This window comes from Akebia trifoliata, chromosome 13 (genome assembly GCF_017979445.1).
Source record: "Akebia trifoliata isolate Shusen 1 chromosome 13, ASM1797944v1, whole genome shotgun sequence".
Taxonomy (NCBI): domain Eukaryota; kingdom Viridiplantae; phylum Streptophyta; class Magnoliopsida; order Ranunculales; family Lardizabalaceae; genus Akebia; species Akebia trifoliata.
The window spans coordinates 2,535,530-2,555,333 of NC_141387.1; the positions used below are offsets into that span (position 1 = coordinate 2,535,530).

Consider the following 19,804-nt stretch of genomic DNA (forward strand, 5'->3'; position numbering starts at 1 on the left):
AATGATGCAGTAGGGGTTTCAGCCTCTTAAATAGGCTTTGTATTGTGAAATGTCATGAGATAGAATATCTAATAAGCATTGATGAGGATGCTTCAACCTTATTGTCCCTCTCCCTCTTTTCAATAATTAATCGTCTACGTTATTTATTTTGAGGACTTATAGCCATTGGCGCCATTGACTGCTCACCTACTTCAATTTATAAATTTCCTTAATTATAATAAGACTAATGATAAACTGATTTGAATAATGTCACTCGCATTTCACTCGCTTGATGTGGCATGTGCAAATAATCATAGATCTTTATCTTCGGGAAACACAAGAAAAAAGATCTATGATTCTGTGCACATGCCAAGTCAAACGAATGAAAAGTAAGTGGATTTTTTCGAGTCAGTCAATAGCGACTCTTATAACAACGAAGGTTGAGCTATTGCACTTCTGGTTCCTCTAGTGTATCTCTCAATTATTGAAAGTTGAAACTCTAAAGGTATGACAATTCTTGAAGAATCATTTTCTAACTCTTAAATTGTATATCATCTCATTTATATCGATCTGTTAGGATTTATTTTTCATGTTTTAAGTGATCAAAACTGACGAAGTTTGTTCAATTGGTGCAAATTAACAGGTACACTACGTACACCAAAGAATTCCGCTTAATCCTTTATAAAAATTAAAGAGAGGTAAACCAGAACCAGATACCTTTCTTCTCTCTATTGCTTCCTTTCATTTAGTTAGTTCTTTAATCATTAATTATGGCTTTGGTACTCTTTTTTACTTGGTTTCACCCCTCACTGAAATAGGCAAGTGAGTAACAAACTTGATAAACTAAGAGTTTTCGAAGAAAAAAAAAGTTCATTTTCTTTCATGAATTCTATTTCTAAATTTGAGAGTTCGGTAGCCATCTATTTTTTTGACAAATTCGATCAAGCTCTAAAAAAAGATTGTTTTCTCATGCTAGCCTGATTCATAAAATAAGGTTTGTTGAGTAACAAACTTGATAAAGTAAGAGTTTTTTTAATAAAATTTCAAAAAATAGGTCTGCCCTGTAAATCTCTAAGGAATCGAAAAGACCATTCATTGTTCCAGTGAGAGCTTGAGCACTTGTTGTTACTCTAGTTTATCTCTCAATTATTGAAAGTTAAAACTCTAAAGGTATGACAATGCATGAAGAATCATTTTCTAACCCTTGGATTGTATATCATCTCATTTATATCGATCTGTTAAGATTTATTTTTCATGTTTTAAATGATTAAAACTGATAAAGTTTATTCACTTGGTGCAAACAGGTTCACTGCACCAGACCTTTCTTCTCTTCCTTGGCTCAGTAATATTTGGTGCTCAAATTGTGTTCCATAAACATAGCCATGGAAATTTGTTCTATCCTGTTTAAGATCGTCATGGGATTAGGCCAGTGTTTGTTTGGTCTTCTTGAGGGCCAAATCTGTTATCTTATCAATTACGATGAGAATCTTGAGAACCTTAGGAAGGATGCCCGTCGTCTGAGCACATTGAGAAACCACATACAAATGTTGGTAGATGAGGCGCGGAAGAGTAGATTGGAAGAAATCACAGTAGTAGTGGAAGAATGGTTGCAAGAGGTAGACGCTATTGAAGAGAAGGTGAGGCGTCTTCTAGATGTCGAAGCTAATGATGAGAATGTGAGATGTTTAGAGGGATTGTGTCCAGATTGTAGCTCTCGTTGGGGGCTGAGTAAACAAGCGGTGGAGATGTTACGTGTTGTCAATGCACTCCAAGCAAGAGGGAACTTCAGCGTGGTTTCTCGTGTTCCACCTCCTCCAAGGGTGGTACCACGGCAGACTACCCCTTCTGTAGAGGGATTGGCATCCAGGGAGGCCGTTATGGTCAAGGTCAGGGAGGCATTATGCGATGAGAATATCAGATCCATTGGGCTGCATGGAATGGGGGGGATCGGGAAGACAACCCTCGTGAACAAGTTAAACAATGAACTCGAAGAAAGCCAGCTCTTCGAGAAAGTTATATTTGTAATCGTGTCAAACTCCCCAGATTTTAAAAGAATTCAAGATTCTATTGGGAGAAGGTTGCACTTAGAGTTTAAAGCCAACAGTGATCTGGCAGAAAGAGCTAGTATATTGTTGCAGAGGTTGAAGCAAGAGAAGGTTCTGATAATATTGGATGACGTGTGGACGAGAGTTGAGCTATCATCGGATATTGGAATTCCTAGCGGAAGTGACCATGTGGGATGCAAAGTCATTCTCACAACAAGAAACCGTGATGTTTGCCGCCGAATGGGGATTGAAACTATATTCGAAGTGGAACCCCTCTCTGAAGAAGAATCATGGGTTCTATTCACAAATAAAGCAGGCGATGTTGCTACACAGGATAGTTTGTTACCAATTGCACGGAAGATTGCAGGAAAATGTAAGGGCTCGCCATTAGCAATTGATGTGCTAGGATCCTATTTGAAAGATTTAAGGGATGAATTCGTGTGGAACGATGTGTTACGCGCATTAGAATATCCCGACCCAATCGAATTAGAAGGTATAATTCCAGAAGTGATCACATCTCTGAAATACAGCTATGATCATTTGGAAGGGCGAGATATCCAGTGCTGCTTCTTGTTCTTTAGTATATTCCCCGAAGACTATGACATTCCTTTGTCTCGGATGAGAGACTATGGAATAGGAGAAGGTTTTTTGAAGGTAAACAAAAGTTTGGAAGACGCATCAAACAAGCTACTTCATTTTGTTCGAAAATTAAAGGCTTGTGGCTTGTTACTAGATGATGATGTGTGGGATGATGACAAAGATGAGTATGTGAGGATGCATGACGTGGTTCGAGATGTCGCCATACATATTGCGTCCAAGGAGGATGACAATGGGTTTTTGATAAAAGCAGGTCAAGGATTAAGAAAATGGCCCCGGGTAGATAAACTCGACACACTTAAGCGGATCTCATTTATGAATAATAATAAGTGCATTGAGCTTCCTAGTCCATTGGAAAGCCCACAAGTCCGAACACTATTACTGAGTCAGACTTGCCAAATGAAAATGAATATTGTAGAAAATTTATTCGAAAATTTGAAAGCACTTGTTGTCCTTGATCTAAGTGATTGTCTTGTCTCAGTGTCCAAGTCACTTGGACATCTCACAAACCTCCGTACTCTATACCTACAGCGGTGTAAACTATCAGGTACTATATCAGCACTTGGAGGGTTGAAGAATTTAGAAATACTTCGTTTGTCTGACTCCGATATTGACAGGTTACCTGAAGAAATAGGTAATCTAACAAATCTAAGGTGCTTAGATTTGACGGATGTGAGAGGGCTTTCAAATATAGCACCAAATGCTATATCAAGGCTGACTATGTTAGAAGAATTACACATGCTGGGAAGTTTTGAGCAGTGGGATATGAATGGACATGCTAGCCTTGCAGAGGTAGTATCATTACCAAACCTAGTCAGTCTTAAATTCGAAGTGACAAATGGCATATGCACGCATCAAGACATCCCTACTTGTTCATGGAAAAATCTGAAAGAAATTAAGATTTTTCTGGAAGTAGAAAAAGGTCCTAATATTGATTTGAAAGGTAGTGGTGTCCACATCCATGGAACGAACAAAATTTCAAATTGGGTTAGGATATTATGCCAGAAAGCCAGCCATTTGATTTTATCCTCCTGCAATGGCTTCAAAGGTCTTGAAGACTTGGATATGGTAGGGTGTTTTAAGCACTTAAAAAGGCTTTGTGTCCAGAAATGTCCTGGCGTAGAATATCTACTATGCATTGATGAGGAGACTCCACAAGTTCCATTTGGGATTTTGGAGAACTTAATCATCGAAAACATGTGCAGCATGAAGAAGATCTTGCATGAGGTACCACCAGCTACATGCTTCAAACATTCAAGTGAGAACGATGAAGGTCATATAGTGGTTACTCAAGACCCTTCAACCTCGAGACACAGGCAACTATCGAATTATGAAACAGGAGCTCCCAAGACCTTTCAAAACTTGAGATATTTTTCGATTGCTGAGTGCAAGATATTAAAGAACCTCTTCACATTTCGTTTAGCACAAGGTCTCCAGCAACTACGAAAAATCCATATATGCCTATGTAAGGAATTGAAAGAGATAATTGCAATAGAAGAGGATGAGAAGGAGGAAGCAGCAGGTCATCAAGGATTGCTACCTTCACTAAAGGATCTTCAACTGAGAGACTTACCTTGTCTAACGAGCATCTGCCAAGGTGGTTTACTTCTCTATTGTTCTTCAATATCAGTTACAGTGACACAATGTCCTAATTTAAAGAGGCTTCCTCTCGAACCTTAAGGTGTGTCCTACCCTGCTGAGATCTTAGTAGATTTTACATGGTGTGGGGGGAAATTCTTGAGAACCGACACGTGGCTCGGATAAAGACTCTTGCTCGGTTTATTAACTCCGACGAATGCATGTATTCCAAGCTCGGAGCTGTGCCATCAGCTCGTAGGTCGGTATGACAGGTCTGACAGATAAGCCTGCAATAGACAGCCAGTTCCAACCACCCACGCCATGTCAGGCCAAATCTGACTTTCTCAGAAGTGATAGGGCAGTTGCAACAACTCCTGCAGCTGACATGTCAGAGAGTAGGCTAACTACCCCAGGTCACCTCAAGGGCTGGCACAGAAAACGATCAAGTTGAACACCTATATAAGGAAGAGAACTATGAGTAAAAGAGGTTCGCATTCTTCTTCTCTAAGCACATTACATTGATCAATTTGGCTAACTTGATCGTCGGAGTGGGCTGTTTTGCAGGTCCCCCCGAGCTTAAAGAGAAGGAAAGTGTAGTGCCATTTCGAGCATCTACACATGGTCTTCATAATTAGGATTGAAGAGGTATCCCTACCCTTCGGATGTGACTAATCCCAAGGTTGCAGGCACCACTCTCTCGGAAATTCCTACGGGCAACTGGTTGAGTCTAGTATTAGACTATGATATTATATCAGGATCAGAAAATGTTTACGACCTTAACCAGCCAGGAGATGTTGCTTCTATTGAGGATCTGGAAGCCCTGAGAACTGCACCGAAGCATATTTAGACCAATTAGAGCAAACACCGGTGGTGTCAACCATTGAAAATGATGAATTGGAGACTGGAGACTGGACTTAACCTTGACACTTTGAAAAGCTAATCTTGGGAGATAAAGAAGATTGAAGCCTCTAGTCATGCTTCTTCTTACCATTAGTTCGAGTAAAGAAAAGGTCCGATCACCCACCATCCTCTTTTGATACTTCCTTTTGGTTTTGATAGTTGAACTAGGAGAATCATTGTTTAAATTTAATGAAATTTCTTAGACATTTTGACAATCTGATTGAGAGTTTATACAGGTTGGGTCCTTAGTAGAGAGGACTGGAGTTCCATTTAATTCATCGACTATAATGAATTTATGATCTCTACACCCTTCAATTGTAGGATGGGGGACACTTCCCTCATATATTTAGACCCATTCCTCTGTCCTTACCACAATTGAGATTCTCTGATAATTTACATAACCAACAATTTAATTATTCTAAAATTTTAGATTTAGTTACTTTATCAACACTTTGCTTGATCCCAACAAGAAAATTCAAAACTATCCATATATTTGGGAATAAAGGCTTTGTAATGATGAGTATAACAACAAATATAAGATTTGTAGGGTAAATGATTTTTCTTAAATTTTCCTTGTAATCAAGCATGCCCTTATTTTTGGAATCTTAATTATTTTTCATGAAGTATGGTATTTATTTTTTCCTGGGTTGTTTTCCTTTTCTAATTTTTTCAATGATAAATGCAAATGTGAAGAAGCTAACACGTGAAACCATAGACTTTCATCCCATCCCAGTTGGAAAAACCAAAGGGAGGGCTTTCACCTTGAACATTGCTATGAAGGGTTGGGCACATACACTTAAATCCAGGCTGAGCTACAGCTTAAAATCTGCTTTATGGTTTCACTTAGTTCCCATTAAATCTAGTCTGTCCCTAGTAATGTATGTTGCTTGCCTTGGATGATTATTGGTGTTAATATTGTACATCAAGTCCTTTTTATTTTATTTATGTAAAATTAGTGGGTAGTTTGTGTTAAGAGTTTTAAGGATTACTGATCACCTATGAAATCACTGTGGTTTTTTTACTCGCACTTCTTCGTTGGTTTCATTTCATTGTAATTTTGTTGTTCGCCATTCTATTTTCCCCTGCATTTATTTTTTTGCTTTTATGTGTCAATTATAAGCTACTGATAGGTTTCTCTGTTTTTGCATTTTTCGGTCAAAAATGTTTTTTCTCATTTCGAGTAACATGGAAAAGATTTGCATTTATCCAGGTAGGAAGTATTCCCGTAATGTCTTTGTTTTCGGCAGTGGAAATGGTGATCTAATTAAATGGTAATTCATAGTATGGCTCAGGGATTGGTTATTACTCTATGTAAACTTATTTGCTTTGCAAGGCTTTGAAACATATACTCTTCTATCATGAAGCTTGCAACCCATATAAGGTGCTACTTTACATAACAAGCGCTTCAGTTGGCAGTGGAAATGAAGTTGAATGTCTCTCATGGGTACAAATGTTTGACACAGCCTTGGTTCAATGGATTCATATTCAATCCATGCTATTAAAGGTACTTTTTAATTTTAGTATTCAGGTTTCACTTGATAAGCTACATTACAGAATTTGAACATGAGTACCTAACAGATCATTTCTAGATTTTTAGTTAAAAAATAATTTGTGTACTGATCAACACTTGTTTATTGACAGGAACATGTTGAAACCCTACCTTCCCGTAGAAATAAGTTGCGACAACATCATAGAAACAATTGTGTGTAATAAGTGTGACAGTAGCGCCCGACCGCAGTACAGTAGTTGAGGGAGCAACTGCACTCCTCTGATTTGTACATCTTCATGCTTCAATTTTTATACATCAGTAGAAGTGTACAACAGGTTACAAAATGAACGATGGTGATTGCTTGGTACGTGAGTCCGAGGCCTAAGGGAAGAAATGTTTAACATTGGAGAAAGGAGGGAAAAATGCAAGGAAGCATATTCAAAATTTGAGTGGGTTTACACCAAAATTTGAGTGGCCATGCCCTAACTTTTATATTTAAAAATTATAATCAAGGTCATTTTGATAAAAACTCAAGAAAATTGCAACCTAACGTTGTAGGTGGGTGTCAGTCATGTATAGTGGCATTATTGGGCTCCCTAGTCAATTGGAGTGTCCACTACTCCTAACCTTATTACTAAGAGGGAATTCAAATCTAAAAGTAAATCCAGATAATTTATTTGAAAGTTTGAAAAAACTTCTTGTCCTTGATCTACGTGAGACTTCTTTTGGCTCAACGCAAAAGTCACCTGGACACCTCATAACTTTCGAACTATGTATCTACAAGGAAATGGCATATGAGAGTCTCAAGATATCCCTGTTTCATGGAAAAATCTTGAAGATATTTTTTAAAAAATTTTGTGGCAATTGGTGACATTGAAACCTGAGAATTTGATTTGACTAGGATTGGTGCCCGTCTTTCCTGTTGCTCATTGGGCTTAGCCCAAGGAGGATTGTGTGTGGAGAAGTTTTTTTTTTTACTTTTTCTTTTTTAAGTTTTATTTCCAATCCTCTTTTATCTTCCATTGGTCTGACCTTTCAGGTGTATGATACTCAATAATTATGTGATGAGAAATTTGTTAACACTACTATTTATTATCCTCGAGGTAATTTCAATCCTTTGTTATGGACCTCCAAGGGCTTAGATCCATAGCTTAGTTAGTTGACATATTGCAACTTTAAGTTTGATGTTATGGGTTCATGTCTAGTTTACCCATAAAAAGAAAAGATATGGACCTCAAATCTCTCAAAACAACAGAATATATCATTCTTGGAATAATATTCTTAAATGCCATTGTTGTATATATATATATATACAGTACTAATGTGGAGGTAAAGGAAACATTTTTGTCACAAGCAGTCGGTCATGTTCCTCTCAAGTTATGCATTAATTTGTGGTTTGTATTTTGAAGTAGATATAGATAGCCGGCCAAGATCTCTAAAAACATTTTTTTTCCAGAGAAATACCATCGGCACCCCAACTTTTCCTTAAATTTACTTAAGCCACCTTATACTTTTTATTAATGAAATATTTGAGTATGTTTAGGTAATTTTTCTTTTATCTTATTTTGCAAGTTGTGGACTATGATGCCAAGAAGGTTAGACGTAAATGCATTTTCACTGATAGAGACAAAGAGGCCTTGCAAGTTGTTACATGGGTAACAACTCTCATACCTCACAATATTCAAGGTCCAAATGACCCATTTGAGACATGTCTTATGTAATTAAAATGATTTTTTCCCATTTTTATCTCTTTGGAGAATTTACCCGATGATGATTTCGCATTGAAACTTGAGGATGATAACCAGAGACGGATTATTTTCCGGACATTTGTTGATGAATTGATCATTAAAGATCCACCCCGAGGCATGAATGGGGTTATTCAGAAGATTGAGGAGATATTGGGAAAAAAAATACTTGATGCTTATGTCTTGTATAAGTAGATTGTGATTATTTGAATGAAATAGAGAACCAATCCACTATGATGTTTGTACGTTATTTCATTATGATTTGTAGACACTTATGTCATTGTTGATGTTTGAATGGTTTGTGATGGATTTAAAGCAAAAAATTGAGAGAATGAATGAATGATGGGTCCTCTTCAATCCTCAATCTCGTTGAACAGTTAAATTATGTTTTCTTTGTTTCATAGGGTAAAATATTTACCATATTTTGCGATCTATCAATAAATCATTGATTAATTTACCAATTTGCTGCTAAACTACTCGGCTAGTCCCTTATTCGGAGTATTTTCTGACTTTGGCAACAAGAACTCTTTTTTACTCTGAAGTGACAATTTCATTGATTTATAAAAGTGAAAATCTAAGTAAAAGTCAATGATGTAGTTACTTTTTACCAGTGAGATCATCACTTTAAAATCCTTGTAATGTCGTTATTCATGTTTTGGGAATTAAAATTAACAGTGAATTAAAATTGAAATTTTGCTGTATTTAAATCACAAAATGACAATTTACCCTATTTTTTCTCCATGATATCACACTGAAAATTTGTAAGTGCCAGCTAGTGTAGTTGGTAAGTCTTTGGGTGATGGTATTAGAGGCTTAGGTTCAAATCTCGACAGCACCTAGTTATTGAACTCATTAAAAACAAACTTACCAAATTATGAATAAGATCACATATTATGTTTTTGGCCATTCAATTGATTGTTGAGAGATTGACTAGTTTGATCCATGCAAATCCATCTAAGATGATCAGTTAACGTGAACCATTAGATTGATCCCATTAATCGGGGACTATTTGATTGATTCTTGATGATTAATTAATTTGGAGCATCCAATTGGTAGGACCATCGTGTTCCAAAAGGTTCTATTAGTAGACCCATAGTCATGCCAAATTAGTATTTGAAGTCATTTCCAACTCGATTCAAAGTCCTCACTCCCGTCAAATCTAATTTATTCGAGATCCATCCATTTCGGTCTTCATGTAGAAATCGGCCTAGGGTAATGTCAACCCTATAAGTTAAAATTCAAAGAGGATGACTGAGAAGTTCAGATACTCAAGACCCAAAACTAATATTTTTACTTGAAATCTCCAAATTTGCCCAAATAGACGTCCAATCCTGCATGGGGACTTATTATCGATTACTAAAGATGAATTTTTATGGGGAAAATGAGAGAAGCACCTTTTTGTTAGTATCGAGATCAAGAGGTTGATCGAACTAGCAAGTTAGATCAGGAAATCGTGCCATGTTTACAACAACAGATTGACAAGTTAACAATTCTGGGTGATAAACACGGATATCTTATTCATCAAGCCGGGATCACTTATAATACTTCAATTGTGTTTCACAAGACTATTTTCAAAGAAAAATATAGTGTAATTGTTTTGTATCGTTGCATAAAAAGAATATAGGAGTCTTGAGTCATTAAAACAAATCGAAATCCCCAAAAATTAGCCGCTTGAGGAGTAAGGTTATTTCAATCCCTACCTTATTGATTTGACTACATGGCGTGATTTGGATCTATCTTATTAGAAAGGCAAACGCAAATTGTAGGGATTCTTAGTATTGTAATATAGGAATAACTCCAGATTTGGGGAGTCCCAAATTTTAACTTCTTTTTCTAGCGAAAGTTTTTCTGTATATTCAAAGGGGAGCAGAAATTGTAAAGCAGAGAAGTACTCGAAATTGAAAAGTATGGTGGAGAGGGAGATTTATAACTAGTACCATATTTAGTGGATGCCACATCATGAGCCCGAGGATGCAATCTGCGAATTAGCGACGAACCTCATCAACAAATTTTGTTTGTGTTCTTGTTCCTTTCATTATTTGTGATTTTTGTCCCATCTTCGCTAGGTCGGGATTTTATTTGAATTGGGAATTTAAACCCTCCATAATATATTGATTCAGAGTGGGCCAATACTCAGTGGGTTGATTATTAATTTGCGATATTTATTGGTTCCTATGGATTATGATTCTAGATGGATTGATTTTAAAATATTTGATGCTAATCAATTCCAATAAAACGGATCCCACAACCGTCTTGATTCTAGTTTTGGTTTGATTTTAGGTTAATTGGACACACATTGACACCCCTAACTCAAAGTCCTATTTATAAGAGATGCTATGATATTACCTAGAAGAGGCATGCTATTTGCACCCACTATTTTTCTCATCTCACCAATTTTATTACTTTCACCCACCTAAAAGGTAGGTGAAAGCAATAATTTTATTTTTACTTCACCCGCTATCTCATTCTCTGTCTTAGTTCAGTAATATTTGGTGTTCAATTGTGTTTCATAAACATGTCATGAAATTTTTTCTATCTTTTTTAAGGTTCTCATGAGATTAGGCAACTGTTTGTTTTAATCCAAACAAATTGTTTTATTACATTTTTCTCATCTCTAAACAGAGTTACAATGATATTTATAAAAAAAATAAAGAACAAAAATCTAGTTATATTCTAATTGACATACTTACAAAATAGTAATACTATTTATAGTAAATCTAAAAAGAGTAAAATTTTAATTATTTATTAATTGGATTAAGAATCCTAAATAAGTTAAAACTATTTTATGCCACAAGGCAGTCAAAGATTCTATAAATAGAAAGTCTAACTTTGACTGTGCTTTTGGAGGGGTAAACAATGTCAAAGCGCTTTCATAAGTTATGATTATAAACAATGATCTTAACTTAACCTTGAGACCTTGAAAAGCTAAGATCAGGAAATGAAGAAGATTGAAGCCTCAAGTTGTTGAGTATAGTCCCACATCGGAACTCATTGCCTTGTCCTTATAAGCTCCTAGGCCTCTCCACACATTGTCAGTTGGTTTTGAGTTGAACTCCCAAATTTATCATGGTATCAGAGCGGGCCTTTCTCTCCTCCAAGTCACTCGATTCATATCTCTACATGCTTTGACTTAGTCCGACCCACACGTGCGATGGTGTATTGAGTGTAGTCCCATATCAGAACTAATTGTCTTGTCTCTATCCTTATAAGCTCCTGGGCCTCTCCACTCATTGCCAATTGGTTTTGAGTTTGACCTCCAAATTTATCACAAGTCATGCCTCTTCTTGCCTTTAGTTCGAGTAAATAAAAAGCCAAACCCACTTAACATTCTCTTTTGGTTCTTACTTTTAATGTTGATATTTGAACTAGGAGAATCACTACTTAAATTCAATGAAATTTCTTACACTTTTTTTTTTTTTTTTTTTTACAATGTGATTGCGAGTTACTAGCAACTTCCCTCTGCCCTTGTCTAAGTTCCTAGTAATTCATGACGGTGTGAGGACTACCAAAATAATCCATGCACCCTTCAATTGTAGGGTGGGGGACACTTGTCATATATATTTAGACCCATTCCTCTGTCAATATTCTCTGCTAATTTACATAACCAACAATTTGATTGTACTAAAATTTTAGATTTACTTAATTTATCACCAGTTTACTTGTCTCAACAAGAAAATTCAAAATTATCCATATATTTTGGGGATACAGGCTTTACAGTTGTGGATAACGACAGATATAATATTTGTGGGGCAAATGATTTTTCTTACAATTTCCTTGCAATCAAGCTTGCCCTAAGCTTTGGGATCTTAATAATTTTCCATGGAATATTCTTATTTATTTTTCTAGGTTGTTTTGTTTTTCTAATTTGTTGAATGCTAGAAGCATATGTGAAAAGCTAATGCATGAAACCATAGATTGTCATCCCAAGTTTTGAAGTTCCTTTTGTATACTTTTGTGTCCTTTTGTTTATGGTTAATGATTTATTTATCTAACAACCTATTTATGTTGCTTGCTTGGATAATCATTGGTGTTAATAATGTATATCAACTATACGAAGTCTTTTTTTTTTTGTTAAGATTAATGTGTAGTTTGTGTTCCTCTCTTCAACAAACAACAAATTAAGGTTAAAATAAAAGACAAAGGTTAAAATTTTAAGGGTTATAGATTACCTATCAAATTATTGTGGTTTTTCTACTCACACTTCTTCGTAGGTTTCACCCTTGAATGAGTTCTTTATAATTTCGTTCTTCGCCATTCTATTTTTCCGTGCATTTTTTAATTGTCAATTACAAACTATTAATATGATTGTCTATTTTTCTTTAGCTAGATTTTTGTGTGTGGTGGTCCTTGGGGATAGGTTTCACCCTTGAATGAGTTCTTTATAATTTCGTTCTTCGCCATTCTATTTTTCCATGCATTTTTTAATGGTCAATTACAAATTATTAATATGATCGTCTATTTTTCTTTAGCTAGATTTTTATGTGTGGTGGTCCTTGGGGATTGGTATCATGATGCAGTCGACGTCCTTGAGATGGGATTTGTAATGCCTTTGATTCGCTTGTCACACTTTTAGATTTAGAATGTTGATTAGTGTGTAAGTGTTATACCTTTTAATAGTTGCAATACGTTTTTCAAGAGTAATCTCCCTCAAATAGGTGTATTAAAGGTTTGAATTTTATTTTAATTTAGTTTTCATTAGGTATTAATTGTTTACTTACTTTTTCAAGAAAGTAAAAGTATACTGTCATAAAAAATAATAATAATAATAACAATTAGCTCTTTACCTTAATACAATAGCCAAGGGAGCAACATCATTCCTTCCTAGATTCGTACATCCTTATCTAGTAATTTCTATACATCAGCAGATGGTGATATTGGGTACGTTAGTCCGAGGTTTAAGGGAAGAAATGCATAACATTGGAGAAACAGTGCATTGGACCATAAGGAGGGAAAAATGCAAGGATGCGTCTTCGAATTCATCGTTATGTTATTGTTTGTGGAGTCTAATCGTACTAGTCAAGCATTAGTATTATATAAAATCATAATTATGCTTTCCTAGGGTAATATTTCTTTTTTTGGTGAAAAAATATAATTAGTAATTGCAAATTTTCTCTTCATAGTGGAATCGTTGTTCCGTAGACGTACCTTAATCTTGAGGAAATCACAAAAAATCTTCGTGTTTCTATATGATTGCATTTTTTTTTCTTCTTCTCATTTTTCATTGTTTCTATTTTTTTTTCTTAACACGTCATACCAAATCACACGAGTAGTATGGTGCATGCTCCCCACTTATGATGTTTAAACTAGATCATATAATACATGTTTACATCCTCGTAGATCCAACTAGTAATCGTTGTATTCCGTAGACATACCTTAATCTTAAGGAAACCATATAAAATCTTTGTATTTCTATGTGATTGTATTTTTTTTTTCTTCTTCTCATTTTTCATTGTTTCTATATATTTTTTTTTAACACGTCATACCAAATCGCATGAGTACTATGGTGCATGCTTCCCACTTATGACATTTAAACGAGATCATATTATACATGTTCTCATGCTCGTAGATCCAACTAGTGATTGAACTTTGTTTTCTAAACATTTATGGAAAATCTTTGATTTAAGGATGTACTATTACAAGTTATATTTTATTTCAAGGAGGGATTTAATGGTACAAGTAACAATACATTTAAAGTTTGTAAAGTAGGTTAAAAATGATTGTGAAAACCTCAACTCCTAATCCAAGGGTAGTTCAAATATGTCAAAAGTAGAAATAATAATCAAATGAAATTTCACCTAATAGGTGAATACCGAATTCGTCAACATTGATACATTGATTCAGTGGGTTCCTCTAGTGTCGCAATTAGTAGATTCCTAATTGTTAGAGAATAAGATGCACTGTATTAAGATACATGAGATACACTGTATCATTGTTAATGTATCTCATCACAAATGGAAGATTGTGATGAAGGATATTCTAGAATATATATTGATATTTAGAATATATCAATTGGGATATTCTAGAATATTTATATTAGGTAGTTTTCATATATCTTGGTTGATGTACTGTCTATAAATACCCTACTAGGACTTTTGTAAGAATCATCCAAGAATCTCAATAAAATTCACATTTTCTATAGACAGTACATCAACCAAGATATATAAAAGCTACCTAATATAAATATTATAAAATATCCTACTTGATATATTCTAAATATCAATATATATTCTAGAATATCCTTCATCACAATCTTCCATTTGTGATGAGATACATTAACAATGATATAGTGTATCTCATGTATCTTAATACAGTGCATCTTATTCTCTAACACTAATGAGTACGTTCAATTGAATTTGATAGAATTTTATCACGTCACAATGAAAGTTCTCGATAATTTCCATGGAAGAAAAAAAATTGTAGGATAACGCTGAAGTAACATTAATTACACCATTGGGGGTATTTTAATGTAGATGTGTGACAAAATCATAGATATTTTTCATCTAATATCACTCATATCTTAATGAAAATCATCTATGATTTTTACATACTTTCACGTCAAAAAATGTCTCCAACTTCATACATGTACATTTCAAGAAAAGAAAATCTTATTCCACAGAAAAAAACATTATTTTTATAAATGTGTATCACGAGTAAATTAAAACACTACCTTTGATGGTAGGAAACGAAGAAGAAAGTGGGTACAACTCACGATTATTACTGGTGTCAGACACGCTTTTGTACGATACAAAAATTATTCCACCAATAGAAAAAAATAATGTTTTTATAAAGTGTGTGTCACGAGAAAATTACAACATTACCTTTAATTGTAGGAAACGAAGAAGAAAGTAGGTGCAACCCACAATTATTATTGGTGCCAGACGAGTTTTTGTACGAAAAGTCAAATCTAATGGGTTGCAAAGCCGACAACATCACGTTCTGTCAGTGACAACATCGCAGTAAATACTTTTTTTTTTTTTTTGTCATTTCAGCATTTTCCCAAAAATTTTCTTTGAGAAATTTACCGTGGAATAAGTTAGTAAGATATGAAAAATCACACATGAAATTAAAAAATTAAAAAATAATATCTTTTTAAGTTTGATGATAGATTTTGAAAATGAATAATTAATCAACTCTCAAATTTAAATTCAAATTCAACCATGAAAATTAACTCTCTTTTTCAATTTTTTTTAAAGTTCTTAGAATTTTACCTTTTATATGTGTGACATCACAACATGTTCTTTATGCCACAAATTGATGCGGTTAGAATCCACTACAAGATATATTAAGTAATAAATTAACCCCATAAATTTAAAATTTGTAGCATGAATCTCGCTCTAAAGTTTGATGTAGATACAAACATGATAAAATGAAGTTTGATGGGGAACAAAGTGCATAAAGTAAGATTCTCTTGGAGGTCGTCAGAACTCCAAGTGAGTTTTTGTAATAAAAATATAATAGTAAGGTCTGTTGAGTAAATCTCTCTATTTTCTTTTGTGTGATAGAAATATATGTGAAAATTGAAAAGTTATACCCTCAAAAGAAAAAAATTCTCCATTTTTTCACATTTTAGACTTGTTGGCTCGATGAATACTCACCTGTTTCATATTATTATTTTATTTTAGATAGATTTATCCACATTTTTATTACAAGAACTCCCTTGTTATTGTGACAATTCCAAAGGAGCTTTACTTTATGAAGTTTGTCATCCATCAAACATTGGAGTGGGGATCCTTGTCATAAAATTCAAATCCATGCAATAAATATGTTACTAACATCCATGGAGTGAATCGTAACTGCATCAATTTGTGACATCCAAAAATTAGTAAGATCTGAATCCTCTACATCCTAATGGCATGAATCATGCTTTACGATGCCACAAGGTGAACTCAACAATTATTAGTAAGATTTAAAATCTTATTAAATTAGTAAGGATAAATTTACTCGTTTATATATAAAATCTTGGGAAAGAAAACTCTTTTACAATTTTATTAATCATTTGTACGCTTCAACAATTTGTAATTTTAAAATTCATCGAATCAAGTCACCTTTACTCGTCAATTTTGACTTTTTTCTATTATGTAGAATAAAGGTAATTTTGGACAAAATGGCGTAAGACTAATTATTAGAGTTTGTACTCAATTTGTCTTCTCAACTTATTTACTCTTAAGAGTTTGGATTACAAGAAGCCAATAAACCGTCTTTCTCCTTTTTCAAGATTTTTCTTCTAAATTTCCCTTTGTTTTTTTATTTTATTTTTATATAGAAAATAATTTTTTTTAAATCCTCTTTGGGTCTGCCCCTGCAAAGTTGGTTAAAAATGATTGTGAAAACCTCAACTCTTAATCTAGGGGTTGTTCAAAATCTTGTATCAAAAATAAAAATCACATGATAATTAACTCAGTAACTCAATATTGAATTCATCAGCATAGATTCATTAGGAACCTATCGAATCTTCATAAAAAAATTTGATAGTTTTCTACAATTTTTCAATCTATAGATTTCTATTAAGCCCGTTCAAGTGGATTCGATAGGATTTTATCGAGTTGCATCAAGAGTTATCATTAATTTTCTACTAATTAAAAAGTTACTACACCGATAACAAAATTATTATTAGTGGGTGTGCCGAGTAATTTAGAAGATTACGTTAAAGTGGTTAAGAAGTGAGAACCAGAAAATAATAATAATAATAATAAATAAAAATAAATGCAAATAATTCAATCCTACCCATAATTATTACTTGGTACCACATTCCACAGCCGACACCACGTTCTGTTGGAAAGAAAATATTCCACATTCTACGTGTGAAAACTGAAAAGTTACCCTCCAAATTTTATTTTTTTCCTTCAAAATTTTCAAATTACATTTTAGTTGGTCATGCTAACATGATTCATGATTTATAAACAAAGAGAATTTTTGTAATAAAATCGAATCAGTTCGGTCAGGTAAATCTCTTATATTTTTAAATACAGAAACATATTCCTTACTAACTTGGAAAAACTTCAAATCGTACTAAGAATTGTTGAACGTACAACTCAAATACCAAGTTGGCAATCCAAAACTATAGTTCTCTAGATTTCAAATCTCGATTCCAAAAAAATGGGGATTGATCAAAGGTTTTCAAAAAGGAGGACTATTGAACTCTTAATTTTAAAATTAAAATTAAAATTTAACAAAAATAAATAAATTTTTATAATTTTTTTTCTTTTGAATTCATAAAATTTTGTCCTCTACATCCTAATGGTATGAAATCATGTTTTAGGATGCCACAAGGTGGACTCAACAATCATTAGAAAGATTTGAAATCTTATTAAATTAGTAAGGATAAATTTACTCTTTTATATATAAAATCTTGGGAAAGAAAATTCTTTTACAATTTTATTAATCATGTAATTTTAAAATTCATCGAATCAAAGTCAATTTTTACTCGTCAATTTTGATTTTTTTTTCTCTCCAAAATAAAGGTAATTTTGGACAAAATAGCATAAGACTAATTATTAGGGTCTGTACTCAATTTGGCTTCTCAACTTATTTACTCTAAGAGTCTGGATTACAAGCAAGAAATAAACCATCTTTCTCCTTTTTCACGATTTTTCTTTTAAATCTCCTTTTATTTTTTTTTTTTTTTTTATAGAAAATAAAATTGCTAAAATCCTCTTTTGGTCTGCCTACAAAGTAGGTTATAAATAATTGTGAAAAACTCAACTTCTAATTTAAGGGTTGTTCGAAAATCTTGTATCAAAAATAAAAATCACTTGAAACTTATTTCAGTAGCTCAATATTGAATTCACTAGCATAGATTCGTTAGGAAGCTACTCGTTAGGAACCTATTGAATCTATCTAAAAAGGTTTGATAGTTTTTTACAAATTTTCAATCGATAGATTTCCACTGAGTCTGTTCAAGTGGATTCGATGGGTTCTCATGGAGTTGCTTAGAAAGTTATCATTAGTTTTCTACTGAAGATAAAGTTAGTAAACCGAAAAAAAAAAAAAAAAAACCTTCATATAAGTGGATGTGACAAGTAATTTTGAAGATTACGTTAAAGTGGATAAGAAGTCAGAACCCGAGGGAAAAAAAAAATGCAAATAATTCAAGGGAAGATTATGAAAAAAATAAAAAATAAAAATATTTATTTATCAAAAACAATCTAATTTTTATAAAATTAGAAAAAAGATACAAATCCGGTCCTTGAAAGACCGATTTTTCTTTCTCTTCACTTTTCTATCATCTTTCTCTCTCCTCTACATTTAAAAAAAATCAAAATTTTTAAAATATTAGTCATTGAAAGACCGATTTTTCTCTCTCTTCACTTCTCTCTCATCTACATTTAAAAAAAATCGAATTTTTTTAAATACCGATCATTGAAAGACCGGTTTCTTCTCTCTTCACTTCTCTCTCCTCTACATTTAACAAAAGTTCATGTGGCAATAGAAGCCCTCTTTTTTAATTATCAACAACTCTTATAATACAAGTATGTTTGTTCATGCCAACTCCTAGTATATATTATAAAAAAATTATAGTTGATTCAATATTTTATATAAAATATTGAATTATTTTAGTAAAATCCATTATATAAGGCTATTTTATCAAAATTGATGAATATTTTACGAAAATTATTAGTACAAGAACATTTATACATTAACTCCGATGGGGGGGATTCAATGGCAATTTTGGATCCAATAAGCGGTGACAGTCTGTAGGTTAGGTATTTGATATCCATTGTGAACAATATTTCTTCAAGACCACCCGTGAAGGCGATCCCCCTCACTTACCTAGTATGTGTGATGTATAGATAGCCCAGGGGAGAGACTCATATGCCTTGGCTCTGACCCTGGTTTATCCTGTCCCCCTAGTCGGATGTAAAGCCAGACTCCATAACGAGATTCAAACCAAAGATTTACCCTACAATAGATATCTGTATTGTTAAAATGACAATTTCGGATCTAAAAAGCAATGAGAGTTTGTAGGTTATGTGTTTGATATCCAGTATGAGCAATATTTCATCAGGGCCACCCGTGAGGGTGCTCCTTATCTCTTATCTAGTGTGTGTGATGTGTGGGTATTGCATGTGCCCAGGGGAGAGACCCATATGCCTTAGCTCTGACCCTGGTTCATCCGGTCTCCTTAATCGGACGTAAGTCCGGACTCAAGAAGAAATTCAAATCGAAGATTTACCCTACAATGGATATCCATATTGTTAAAATAAATAAATAAATAATATTTAGAATATATATCTAGACCAATATTTATTGGAAATGTTTATAATATAATATTGTATAAATGAAAGTTTATTTAAAGTTTCTTTGTATAAATGAAAGTTTTTTTTTTAAATGTAGAGGAGAGAGAAGTGAAGAGAGAGAAGAAACCGATCTTTTAATGATCGGTATTTTAAAAAAATCAATCTTTCAATGATCGAAATTTAAAAAAAAAAAATTGATTTTTTTTAAATGTAGAGGAGAGAGAAAGAAGATAA

General features: G+C 33.6%; 1 protein-coding gene across 5 annotated transcripts; it reads left to right on the forward strand.

Annotated features, from left to right (window-relative positions):
* Positions 1–421: 421 nt before the first annotated feature.
* LOC147387287 (putative disease resistance protein At4g27220) lies at positions 422–7,031 on the forward strand. 5 transcript variants are annotated; one of them, XM_086420180.1, is made up of 7 exons: positions 422–484; positions 623–677; positions 1,284–4,337; positions 4,816–5,209; positions 6,310–6,603; positions 6,741–6,814; positions 6,924–7,031. In XM_086420180.1, the coding sequence occupies exon 3, from the start codon at positions 1,362–1,364 to the stop codon at positions 4,299–4,301; it is 2,940 nt and encodes a 979-aa protein (XP_086276306.1). In that variant the 5' UTR covers positions 422–484; positions 623–677; positions 1,284–1,361; the 3' UTR covers positions 4,302–4,337; positions 4,816–5,209; positions 6,310–6,603; positions 6,741–6,814; positions 6,924–7,031. The 5 variants fall into 5 exon arrangements, with proteins under 5 accessions (XP_086276306.1, XP_086276305.1, XP_086276302.1 ...); XM_086420179.1 differs by having other exon boundaries at positions 6,310–6,370; positions 6,464–6,603; positions 6,741–7,025; XM_086420176.1 differs by having other exon boundaries at positions 6,741–7,025.
* The last annotated feature ends 12,773 nt before the right edge of the window (positions 7,032–19,804 follow it).